This window comes from Varanus komodoensis, unplaced genomic scaffold, assembly GCF_004798865.1.
Source record: "Varanus komodoensis strain SLA01 unplaced genomic scaffold, ASM479886v1 scaffold16, whole genome shotgun sequence".
Classification (NCBI taxonomy): domain Eukaryota; kingdom Metazoa; phylum Chordata; class Lepidosauria; order Squamata; family Varanidae; genus Varanus; species Varanus komodoensis.
The window spans coordinates 18,311,737-18,324,968 of record NW_025335468.1 but is presented as its reverse complement, the minus strand read 5'-3'; the positions used below and the strand labels follow the sequence as shown (position 1 = coordinate 18,324,968).

The window sequence follows — 13,232 nt, the reverse complement described above, 5'->3', positions numbered from 1 at the left end:
CACGTAAGCAAACCCTTCCTTGACTCAACTCAAACATTTTTCACGAGGATCATTATAGAGAAGGCACTGGGTAATATAGTGGACTAATGCTGTTTTACAAAGCATACCAAACACTGTTTCAAAGATAATTTCTTATAATGGCCATTCAAGAGGTTGAAGACATTATGTTAAACCTTAGTTAGTTAAAGGTAATTCTGCACTGAGTTCAAGTGATTGCCTCTAAATTAGATTACTGATGGTTGGTCTTAATAGATGAATACAGCCTAGAAAATCTCTAAGTCAAAGAAGCTTTTCTTATACATCAGGAGCTTTGGTTGTGGTTTAGAAATTGACTGGAAGGAAATCAGCTTACTATTACAATTTCCAGCAGGTAAGCAACTTGTATTTGAGTGTTTAAAGGTCAGTCATGGGCTAAAGAGACCAGACAAGATGGCAAGTTTGACATTCAGTTAAGGAAATCTAAGGCCCAAACATTCTTGGGCAGTGGGCCACCCCACTTGGGCATGGACACAGATGACAGCATCCCAACAGGTAAGGACCAGACTTTATTTAGATACAGCTTTGAACCTTCTCTAACTCCTGTATGATAGGATACCCGAAGCCCCAAAGTTCTGCACCATACAACATGGGAGGAATAACCTTAGCCGAAATACTTTAAGGCTTGGATATCCATTGAGTTCAGTGGGATTTACCTTGGGTGAATGTGCATAGGCCGGCAGTCTTAGTGTGGTGTGCCAAGTAGAAACTTCTTTTGTAATGAATGTAACATGCAACAGGAGAACCAGATGGAACCACAGAGCCTTATTTACTCAAACAATAGGAAATACGCTATTAATATGTCATACTTTGACACAAAAGACTATTCACAAGAGCTCTGTTATCTCTGGTGTTTACTCCTCCAAATGGTATAATTTCACATGTTAGTAAGCAAAAGTGCTATCTTTAGCATATCCTAGTTTTTCAAGATTAGGCTGGCAGGCAAACTGAATCATAGGCGGAGGTCCACACATCAGAATCAGAGTGTCTTTGCCAGGGCAAGGCAGATGGTCCTTTATCATGTCAGCAGTAACAAAACCAGAACTATATTTCCATCCTGAAATTAAAATAAAAAATAAATAGGATCAGAAAATAGTATGACTATGGATTAGAATTAATAGCCTAATATTATCTTCTCACTTTTGGGAAACATCAATATAAAATTATTTTCAGATATGGAGCTGCCTCTTTTGTGAGGATGAATCAATGAATCCATGCACAGATGAATTTCACCTAGGGGTCTCAGATCTCTAGCTGGGGATGGTAGCTTCTGGACCAAGATCAGTGGACATTAGTGAACAAAATTAGAACCCTCTTAAGCCCCTAATGAATATTGCAAACTGCATTGTCACCCAAGTTTATTATTTGCTACTGCTTACATGGGAAATCACATTTCTGGACTTAAGAACAAGTTCAATATTCAATATTCTGTACATTGAAATACCACCTTCTGTAGTCCCTGCACCTCCTAAAATAGACCACATACATGTTAGTCATGCCAGCTGTTCCTTTCCCCATTATCTCAAAAGAAATGAATCTGTTATTACCTCCATATAATTTTAATATGAAGTCTTTGACACCTGTTGCTTTTGTCTTCTTAGTGAAATGGCATTTTGCTTTGGAAGAGCCCTTGGAATGCCATCAAAATGGCAATCACAGCAGTCAGGGAAAGTTAATTATCGGCTCAAATACACAAACATTTACAGAAGCCAGCCTAGTTCACAAACTTGCTAGAAGTGCTGCACCACAATAATAATAATTTATGAGTCACTACAACAGAATTGTGCTCTAATAGAACTAGGCTCCAATTTTCTGCACGCACAGAAGACAGCTCCTTTAGCTTTATACACATGATCAGCTTACCTTGAGGCGGCCTGTCCAAAGTGTACCACAGTTTAAACTGGTCCGGGTGCTTAGCAGCGACGTCTTCAAGCTCTGATCTCAATAATATATCTTCCTCTGTCTACCAATGGAAAATGGTCAAGTGTGCATATAACCTCAGCAAACAGAATGAACTTTGTATTGTTAGTTGCTTCCCCCAATAAACACACATCTAAACAATGTTATTCGGCATTGCTTTCTAGTTTCAGTGGCTCCTCCCAATTTCATCCTATAAAGGTCAAGAAGCCCTTTAAGAGATAGGCAGCTCGACAGAATTTATTTATTTATTTATAACATTTTTATGCCGCCCCCATCGCAGAAAGCCTCGGGGTGGCTTACAAGGAAGAATAAACAAACATCAAATAACATTAAAAAATTTGGAGCATCTCGGCAATAATTTAAAACCAATAAATTCAAACAGTAATTAACATTTAAAATATCGTTTGAATGAAAAAGGTCTTAGCCTGGTGCCAAAAAACAAATAATGATGGCGCCAGGCGGACCTCTCTGGGGAGCACATTCCATAGGTGGGGAGCCACTCTTGCTCAGAATTCCTAAGCACTCTTGCTCAGAAGCCAATTCCTCAACAATATTTGTGCCTTACCTAGGGAGCCAAGAGACGATTATCATTACTGTGTATTTTAAAGCTGAAATGCAGCACTGATTTCTTTGTTTCTGTGCAAGCAGAAGGCTACACAGTAAGACATAGCAGTTCACTCATTACGGAAAAGACTGCTAACACGCTAGTGAGAAAATATTTCATATCATCCACGCTACCCCAAATTCTGCAAGCAAATCAAGAAGACTTTCTGTCCTCTTCTCAACATTTCCACCGTAATGCTTCAGAAGTCACTTGGGCTTCTTGCATGCAGATGTTTCAGAAGTCATAATGCAGGATATGTATTCATTTAAATATGAATACAAGAAGCCCTGCTACAGTTACATGCATTCCAGAAAACTCGTGTGTATATTCTAGAATACAGTCTTGGGCAGTGGACAGAAATAGAACATTTACCAAGCAGTAACACAGTTTGTATGGCATATATAAGCAATCGTGACCTTCCTCTATGGGTAAAACCAACTATCTCATCAGAACCTCTATCGTTACGCTCTGTTTGGTGCATGGTGAAATCCTCCTTATCAGTTGGAAGGACAGCCTGGAAGTCAAGGGGATCTTACCACAGAGAAAGTGAGCTATGAAGACCTTGAGATAATCCTGCCAAATGATAAGGACTTTTCCACACATAGTGCTGCATACTGGCACTTAATGTAGTTTAGAAAGGTTACTTGTATTGTCCCCGTAATGGAGAGCTTGCCTGTCTGCCTCTATCAGATGCTAAATATCTCAAGGAAATAACATCAAATGCACACACCAGCAGTTGTTTAGCCACAATGTACACATTTCCAAAGGCCAATTGAAACCAAAGGTCTCTTCACTTGGCCAGTTAAGCCAATGGGGACAGTCTGGGCATCAGGCAGGACAAGAGGAAGAGGCATCACTTATCTCTTGCACCGTCTGGAACCCTTTCAGGTCTCCTCTTGGCACCAGGGAAGCTGCAAATACCTTATCTCATTTCCGCAACAGTAAAAACTTCTTTCCTATCAGAGGCATTTGGAGAATGGGAGTAGGTTCCAGCTCTCCCCTGCAGTGTTCCCCATGCTCCACCTTGGCATATAACATGAAATCCCTTGTTCCTGCCTGTCCTGCTCCTCTTCACCTACAGAAAATATTCCGTGTGAACTCTGTTCTTCCTTCTCCACCCCCAAATATCTCACCTACCCTCTCCTGCACTTCCTGCACCACAGCACAGTGGCCTGAACATCCTCCTTCCACCCTCTCCTTCTGTACAGGAGCCATGCTGTCCTGGCTCCCCTCCCTCCTAGGCTTCTACCTTTGAAGACGGGCACTCCTGCTCAAAGGGAACTACAGAACCTTATAGAGTTTCACATCAGCACAGTGCAAGCCTTGTCAAACCAGTTCTGGGGAGGGAAGGAAGGGGAGGAGTGACTTCAGCCTCTAACACCTGAGTAACCAATATTCAACATTTCTTCAAAGGATTCTGTGGTCTCCTATTTGTCTACGGCACTGGAGAGGGCAACCCCACACTGACAAAGTGTGACCTTTCGGGGACACATGCAAGCCGGGGCCTCCACGCAGAACCTCTGTGTTGGACTGAGGCTTCTGGCCAAAGTTCTTTCAGAGTCTTGTTATGCCATCTCCAAGCGTTACCGGGAGGGAGCTGGCAAGTGCAGGCCAGTTTAAATGCATGCTCCGTATGCACAGCGTCTAATACCTTTCCTCAGCTATCACGGAGAATGTGGTCTCATATCTGAACTCAGTAAAATGCCAGCACATCCATTCTTCACCTCTGCTCCCTTCCCTGGGAAGAGACGGCAGCGTTCAGGGTGGACCCGTGCCTTGACCCTAATCAGGATTCCAGGCTGCCCTGCGCCAGCGCACAGGAGTCCATTCTAGACTAAATCCTGGCTGACAGCCAATGAACCTGGCATTCTGTGTTTTGCCTGTCTTAAAACATACCCATCCTTTCCCACTGAAATACCAGAGGTTGTATTCTAAACAAATTCCAAGCAATGTTGCAAGCACTGACACAGTTTATCTACATCATCTGGACCAGTATTAATTCAACTTTGTCCTAGGACTGGCTGTCCACGCTCTGCTGCACTGGCAGATTTATCATAAATTTGCAAAAAACATGCATGCTGCTTCTCTGCCTCTGTCTTACCAACATTCAGACTGTTGCTAGCCCAGCTGCTATTCTGTAATTCCACTGTTTAAACAGCTGCTCCAAATCCTTCCGATGATCCATAGAGGAGAAAGACAAGTGCATAAAAGGCGTCTACCCACCTGGTTAGCAAAAAGGAGGTAACACTTTGTGTGATCTCTGGGGTCTTTTGTGATGTGGCGGATCAGCTGAAGCATTGGTGTAATACCTACCAAAATTACATTCAAAACTGGATACATTTTTCCATTCCCGTAAGAAGAGATATTTCAGCAGAATTATTTGGCTGACAAACTAACAGTATAAGTAAAAAGTCTCACACAGCAGTAGCTCCTAGTGATCATCCCGTATTTGCAATATTCAGCATAGCTAAATCGTCTCCCCAGAACAAATTCTGAAGGCAGTGATGGAGACCAAAGCAGCTGCTCTCCCATAACCAGACCTAACGCAACACTGAAATGGATTTAAATTATCTGCCTCATCTAGAAACACCTGGCGCTGAGATGCAATCACACAGTCCAACACCTTGCCCCACAATGGAGTAATGGAAACTGGGAACTAGTGTTGTTATTTTTTAAATCAAAGATCTCATTTCCACCTCTTTAAGGATGTCGAGATTTCATCAAGAGTGTTTGCTTCTCCCCCTCCTCACTTAACCAGCCCTGCCATCCCCAGCCACTTTTATAATTTTAAGAACAAAATACCAAATGTTGTTATCAAGTATTGACTCCCTCTTGTTCTCTAACGCACTCTGTCAGCACAAAGAATAAAGCCTACCTGTTCCTCCAGCTATCATGCCAAGGTGTTTTGCAAACTTCATACTTGCTGCAGACTTCTTATCCGGCTTGATGGAAAAATTACCTGGACGAATGCAAAATTACAGCAGTCAATCCCAGTCAGAGAGTAAGCCTGTGAACCATCGTTGGCAGCATTTAGCCACCGGTGTGCAACATCACACATCAAGGCTGCGATACTTGCAGAGTAAGTCTTATCAAGGTGTGTTTCCAGAGATGGGCATCCTGAAATCAGTTTACGAAGGAAGCAACTCCTGGCCCCTCCCTCTACTACACCCCCCTCTGCTCCAAAGTTGTTTCTAAGCTTACCAGTATGGAGCCCTGTGCACTGCAGAGTTGTTACACACTGGTGGGATTATGGGGTAAAATACAAACAAACCGAGACTCCAAGCTAAATGCCATTTTCGGAAGACCTTTCTTCAGATGGAAAGCAGTTCAGTTTAATCGATTCACATGTTTCACAATCACAGTTGCCTGTGCTGAAGCAACATGGCCTGGTGGCCAGCCAGCTTGCATACCAGAGGCAACTGGTTCTCTGATGTTCAAGTTCCTCAGAGTTCCACTGATTTGGGGTAATAATCTTCAATAATCTTTCTCCCAAGTCTCCCGTACTATGTGAACAACACTGTATTTTGACTATGTATCTTGGTTGTACAGTAATGTGCAATTTAATCGCGATGCTCAAGGGCATCCTCTTTCCCTCTAAAGCCCCAATCACCACTTCACCTACTGACAGCATGGCTCCATTATCTGGCCTTAGTCTCTCATTTTGGGAGGCAAAATGGACGTTACTTTGGCCATTGTTTTTCCCTTCTGAACGCCACAGATTTACTGTATCTTGGTCACATTCTCCAGTCAGCTTTCCACAAACAAACTCATCTGTTTTCCCCAGTTATACGGCTTCTCCTTCTGATAACATGGCCCATTTGTTTTAGTAACTTTTTCCATTCAAATGTCAGACACCCTTTCACCCCAAAATGGAGAAATTCATACAATTTTACATGGCAGATGGAGCATTTGGGAGAATTCAGTGGGTCGCCCTGAACAAACAAAAGTGGATTTCTGCTAATGCTAAAGACTGATGAACCCAAGCCAGCAAATACAACAGATTGTTAGTCATGGCTGGTGACAGCAAGAGTTAGACAGTATGATCTTCTAGACTACAACCGACTGTTCAAAGCACATTGCCTGTATTTTTATCAACTATAATAAATTTATTTTAAGAAACTGAAAATTCTAAAATAGCTACTCCCAAAGCAACTATGTTGCACAACCTTTTTACATCCAAAATGGGCAGACACATTTTTAGGATTACAGACACACATGATAGTTTGAGAAATTTTTCTGGGCACCACCACAAAATGGCTGCCATGGCAAGGGACCAAAGACTGCCCATAAGACTGGACACAAGGCAGAGTGGGAGATCAAAGAACCAACACACTGAGTAATTCCTTGGAGCCCACAGTTTTTAGCACCAACAAAAAACTATTTCATAGCAATCCCAGCGGCTGATAAGAAAGGGGGTGGAGATAGCTACTGCTTCATAACACACTCTGCACTGAATGCTCAGAGGCTTACATGTCTTGAGGATGGACACAGGATCATGTCCTCCATCTTTTAGTTAATTATATCTCCATACCACTCAACATGATTATGGCAAAGATTCTGGAGCCACCCCTGTCCAATCTCCCCCTCTTCATCCTACTCATCTTCCACCTTGTCTATCACTCTCTCCACACCACCCCAACCTCTCAAGAGCATCTCCACAGCTCAGCTTCCACAAATTCTTGTTGAGTTGCCCTCCTCAAAAGGCTAACCCTTACAGCACCATCTCTTGTACGAGTCAAGAACATCAGTCAGTGATAGATGGAATTATTAGCACCCCAAACACAAGTGTTGCACCTTTATCACCATCTCCTTGAAATGCACGGATGCTTTTAACATTATATACCTGATCCCTTGTATACCAGAAGCCCATTTGGTCCTCTGAAGTCAATGGTATCACCAATTTTCATGCTGTCTAAATATTGGGACATCTTCCCACCTTCCGGAAACTTGGGGTGGACATTTTTATAGTAAACCTGGGAGAAGGGACAACAAGAGGGGAAATGATGGTTTGCCCTTACTAGCAACAGAACAAAATTAAGACTTCCACAAAGGTCTATTGTAGCCTTGGCTGCTGCTGGCTCGGGACAGCCCTTGCAGTCCTACACAACCAGCAGCCATCAGTCTGGCCTGGCATGCAAAACATGAGCTAGGACTGAGAAATTCACCTCCTTCCTCATCATGCTTGTTTGGTAATGAAAGGTGGGCACGGAATAAAACACCTGATGCTATTTAGCCAACTGTACCTTATATGCTCTCCAACATTCTGAAGACCTTGCCCGAACTCCAGATCTGCTTTGCTCCAGGAAAAAGAGGGCACTGGGAGCAAGTGTGGCACACTGATTTCTTAAGAGCGCTAGACTGGGACTCGGCCATGATTCTGGGTGACTTGGGTGCTAATTCACTGGGTGACTTTGGGCAAGTCACAAATGTCTGGTCTAACGTTCCTCACAGGGTTCTTTTAAGGATAAACTGGGGAGGAGCGGGGGGGGGGGGATCTTGTGAGCTACCTTGGGTTTTCTGGAAGAAGAAAAAGGGTGGAACAGAAATGAAATGAAACGAAATGAATCAATAGTATATTATCCAAGCCTTGCCAGTATGAAGATAAAAATAAGCCAGGGATACTGTGAATTTATCCAATTCAAGGAGTTTCTTCCTATAAATCATCCCAAGGCAGCAGAATCTTTAGGCCGTTGTAAGATGCCTCAGTCCACAAACAAGGTGTCTGAGAGTAAAGGAAAAGAAGAAGCTGATTCCATACTTCCTTTGCCATGGGAGTTGTGGGTCCCATTTCAGATATGGCATTGTCCCTCCTGGGCACTGAATCGTGCAGAGCCAGTCGCCTGCCTGCACCATCCCCAGAATGTCCTCTTCACCCCTTCCCCGTGCCTCTGAGCTGCAGTCACCACCATTCTTTCGGCCCCAGATATTTGAAGTGGGGCCTGGGATCCAAGCACAGACTCCTTGAGCTGGGAAGCCATTACCTGGAGGCCCATAGGATCTCTCCCCGCCCATCTGCCTGCATTAAAGCAGCTTAAACGTACCTTTATAATTAAATCAACATAGCCTTTCACTTCATCACTAGAAACTGGAGTGTAGGCCCGAATCACAAGGTTACCACTGACTTTGGCAGAGAGATATACATGTTGACCTAGAGAAAAATAGATAATGTTCTATTTCATGGTTTTAAACAATATACAGTATGCTTCTGGACAGAGAGAGAGAGATAGTGAGAGAAAGAGCTCCTAGCACCACCAAGCAAAGTATTTTGCAGCCAGTCTTGTCTTCCTTAACAGATTTTCTGTGGTAAGCATAAAGATGGAAGAAACAATGAGAAAAGACTGGAAAGTTGAAAGTGGAAGATGGCATCTGGATCTCTGGAAAAATCGCACAAATGAGGAATGAGGGATTCCATGACCCTTATATATCGAAAATGAGAGCCACTACGGTGTGGTGGTTAAAAGGGCCTCAGGAGATGTGGGTTCTTGTCCCTGTTCAGTCACAAAGCCCACTGGGGGACTGTGCGCCAGTCACGGACTGTCACCCTAACCTCCCTCACAGGATAAAATAGAGAAGAGAACCTTGTAAGTCACCTTGGATCCCCTGCCAGAGTAAAAAAGATGGCATATAAATGCAATGTGAAATGATCATATGGAAGCACACACGGAGTCTAGTTAGGTTCCTCAAAATGCCAGCATTCATTTGCATTTTTAAGAAAAGAGTTTGATAAAGAAGATAAGCTTGAAAATGGAGACATCAGTTCCAAGAAGCCTAGAAATAACACAACATGAAGACAACACAATATCAATACAACACTTAAAGGGCTGGATACAGACTTAGGCATATGCATGAAAGCGGACTTCCCTGCCCCCTCCTCCCCATGGCAATAGCCCACACTGGACCCGGCCCTGGCGCAGAGCACCCAAACGATTCAAATGGTTGAAAAATGTACATCATGAAGACACAAAGTCTGGGGGTCCACAGGACAGAGCAAAGCCCCAGCAGCAACCTTCACAAACACTAAGGGGTTGGATTTAGGACCCCAAGCTCAGAACGCCCTTCCTATCCCCTTGCAACAAACATGCTCTTTGCAGCCAGCTTGGCAGGGAAGTTCCAAAGACTCCAAGAGATGGGCAGCCAAAAGCAGCAGTCTAAATGTTTTAGAAAGGGCAGCAGAGTCCAGAGACAATCCTCGCCTCCTCACTCCTCCCGCTTTCCATTGAATGGTTGTAATGCTCCACACACGGAAAAGCATGGTCACCCACACTGGATGGCGCCTTCCATAACTATAAAATCAGAACAATAAAGCCCAACAGTCAACTGACAGTCTATTTTTTAAAAAAACTTCTAACAACCCCTGAACAAATAAAAAAACTTCTCCTGGCACTGAAAATTGAACAGCTTCCTTTCGGGCAAGTATCACTGAAAGTATATTCCAGAGCCACATTTCTGTGTCACAAACACACAGTCATTCTTACCAACAGGCAAACCCAGTACATGCTCGGATGATGGAAGCTCAAACCGAAATCTCCTGGTATCGTGGCTGATCTCCTGCAAAAACATAAGACAGTGAAGAAGACTGCCATGCTAATGGCACGACAAAGGAAGACATAAGAGTTTTTGCAAATCTCATCAAGATGCTGACCCTATCCATGAAGGCCGGCCTTAGGACTCAGATGCATGGTTTTAGGTTGTACCAGAACCCCATTCTTTTTTTTAAGGGAAAATGGCACCTGCTCCACTACAGAGAGCCCCGAAGGTCAAAGTTTGCTTGTTTGCACTGTACATGCAGAAGGTGCAAAGGTAAAAGGGCAACCTCAGAGGTAACAGGGAAGAAATCAGGTCTCAGACTTTGAGGGAGGTTTTCAGGAGGGTGGATGAGGGAAAACCCCAGACTCCCAAAGCAGCAGAGGACTGACAGGGAATAGGCACATCAAAATAGCTATTCCAGCCCATAATGGCAGAGAATATATGGCAGACTCTGATCACAGGGTGGCCAGCAGATGTTAGGAGGGATTCTGGAATAACATGCTTTCTTTTTCTTCTAATCATGTGTAAGAGTAATGAACTGGTCCACAGATCCTTATGGACCCAGCAGTGGTGTAGGAAGAGTGGGTTTTTTGACCTGCTCTAGCAATGTGGATTGGGAAAATCAGAGATAATGTTAACAATGTGCTGGAGCTAAAAAATAGTGATAACCACCCCCGGGGGGGGGGGGGAGATCAGCATCCCCCAACCTGTTGCCCTACAGCAGTTTTGAACTACACCTCTCTGCATACCTGACCCTGGCCATGCTGGCTGAGGCTGATGGGAGTTGAAGTCCCAAGTATTGGGAGGGCACTAGATTAGGAAGATGGTGCAGATCATCAAGAGGTAGCTAGTCTGTCTATGTTGTAAAATGGGAAAGCCACGCCTGCTGCCTTACTCAGTGTCATAAAGCTTAGAGTTTATAACCTGGTAGCTTGAATCCTACATAACTTACTGTAATTAAAGGGTCACGCCATGGGGAAGGCACATCAAAGCCAACTGCACATTATTTAACAGCAAACTTTGGAGAGGAGCTGTAGTTCAGTATAAAAGTCCATATAGTGCATGCAGAAGCTCTCACATGATTCCATCATATCTCAGATTAAAAGGGTCTTGGCCTAGACAGTCCTGGACTAGAAAGCAAAACGGCCAGACTCAGAATAGAGCAGCTTTTGTTCAAAACAGATAAGAACAAGCAGCTCACCTCTCTCTCTATCAAACACAGTGGATACTTGATGTTTGGATCTTGTAAGGTGACTAGACTTTTCTTCCCCTGAGAACCAGCTGATTTAAAAAAGAACAAGAAGGCAGATACTACAACCACCAGCCCAGCAATCAACACAGGGATAACCTGGAGAGAGAAACACACAAACATACGGAAAATAAAATAAAAGACCCCTGAAGCAGCAGCCCCAAGCCTCTGCTATAGTTTATAACTTCTACAGCACTTGACAGTGGAGAAAATTTATATTTATTTCATGTCTATTACACCTTTTTTTTTCAAGGAACTCAAGGCAGCTTACATAATTCTCCTCCTCTCAATATTTTCCCAGCAACAGCAACCCTGTGAGGTAGGTTGGGCTGAGAGGCTGTGACTGGCCCAAAGTCACCCAGTGGGCTCCATGGCCGAGCGGGGACTAGAACCCAGATCGCCTGAGTCCCAGTCCCATGCTCTTAACCACTGCACCACACTGGCTCTCATACTCCCCTTAATGTTACAGAGCAGCATACTTCCAAGAAAGGCTTGTCCAAAACCAACACTTTTGTGTTTCATAGCAAAGCAAGAATTTATTGGAATTTATGTATTTGTTATTTTTAATTTATTGAAAATAATTGTGGGAAGTGGACAATACAATCCTGCTAGAACCTTTCCAATTACCAGTTAAGACATGTATGAAATGCTCTGTGATAATCAATCTAAAAACCACACCTAGCTTATAGGCACACAACTACATACATGGTTTAGAATTTGTATTTCCTTTTTTTAAGACCAACCAGGAGCAGACAAGCCAAAATTAATGCTTCTGCCTGAACTGCAAAGAGCACCCACTGCTGATTTCTGTGTATCAGCAGGAAGAAAAAGGCAGAAGAGCAGAGCTGGTGATCCTGTCTTGGTACACTGGCAAACCCGGCTAGAATTCCCAAAAACATAAAGTGCAGCAAGGAAGTTAACTTCCCTTTTATCACTCTTGAACAACCTTGTTTGTAAGAAAAAGAGCGGGGCGGTGTAATTCGTTGTTGTAAAGAGAGGCTGAAGGGTTAGAGCATTTGTTGCAAGGTTCACACCCTCCACGTAGTGTTTGCCCAGCCTGGTGCTCTCCAGATTCTTTGGACTACAGTTCCCAGGCCTCTTGATCATGATGACAAGGGTCGATGGGAGCTGAAGTCCAAGACATCGAGCGAGCACCAAGCTCGGGGAAGTTCAACTCTGCCAGAAGCGACATCCCCTCTGGTCTTATCCTATGAGAAAGGGAGCGAGGGTCAAGAGGGCCTGGCGTAACTTTGCCTCACGCCTCCATAACTTTGTTCGCCGCTGACGGCGGGAGCATCAGCCTTTGCATCGCTTTTGCAGTCGGCAGAGCGTGTTCCTTCCCCTTGCTTTTCCCAGCCAAGCCCGCAAACCCGCTCGCAGGTCGACTCACCCAAGTAGCCTCCATGGTCCGCGCCGGCAACTCTCGCACGACCACGCTGAGCGCCCGCAGCGAGTCGGAGCTGCCGCACCGGCGCGCCCGCCGCTCGCTTCTCTTGGCTCCTCCCGCCGCTCGCAGCTTCTCCCCGTGGCAGGGCAAAGGGCGCCTCGGCATCGGGCTCGCTGACGCATGGCTTGCGAGAGCGGCTGCGGCCCGCAGGGCAAGGCCTTCCGAGAGGCCAGACGCGAGGCCGGCCAGGCAGAGCGGCGCGGCGGCAGGAGAGGCCCCCTCTGCTCTCCGCGTGGCCTCCCTGCTGCTGCCCCGGAGCAGCGGCCCCTTGGCTTCGCGCGACGGCGAGAAATGCGGGCCGGGGGTCCACACGGGCTTCCCCGACGCCCCGGGTGACTGCGGGGGATGGAGGCAGTTCAGCAGCAGCGTTGCGTGCGGAAGAAAAGGCCAAGGGGGAGGCCGCCATTCAGTGGCAGCAAGACTGGGCTGGCTGGGCTGCTGGCTGGAGC

General features: G+C 45.0%; 1 protein-coding gene across 1 annotated transcript; it reads right to left on the bottom strand.

The window, feature by feature from the left end:
• Positions 1-875: 875 nt before the first annotated feature.
• Positions 876-12,839, bottom strand: LOC123021136 (NADH-cytochrome b5 reductase 2). Its single transcript, XM_044425588.1, has 9 exons — positions 12,727-12,839; positions 11,289-11,435; positions 10,036-10,108; positions 8,602-8,708; positions 7,404-7,533; positions 5,436-5,519; positions 4,784-4,869; positions 1,900-1,999; positions 876-1,093 (listed from the first exon to the last, which is right to left on the bottom strand). Exons 1-9 carry the CDS (start codon positions 12,739-12,741, stop codon positions 921-923), a joined length of 915 nt encoding a protein of 304 aa, XP_044281523.1. The 5' UTR covers positions 12,742-12,839; the 3' UTR covers positions 876-920.
• Between the last annotated feature and the right edge of the window lie 393 nt (positions 12,840-13,232).

What these genes read in the sequence shown, in the direction of transcription:
- LOC123021136 (XM_044425588.1), bottom strand. An exon ending in TGTGTTTGATAGAGAGAGAG is followed by an intron (nt 10,109 to 11,288) that starts GTGAGCTGCTTG and finishes ATGTTTTTGCAG; the next exon opens with GAGATCAGCCACGATACCAG. An exon ending in TTTGGACAGGCCGCCTCAAG is followed by an intron (nt 1,094 to 1,899) that starts GTAAGCTGATCA and finishes TTTTAATTTCAG; the next exon opens with GATGGAAATATAGTTCTGGT.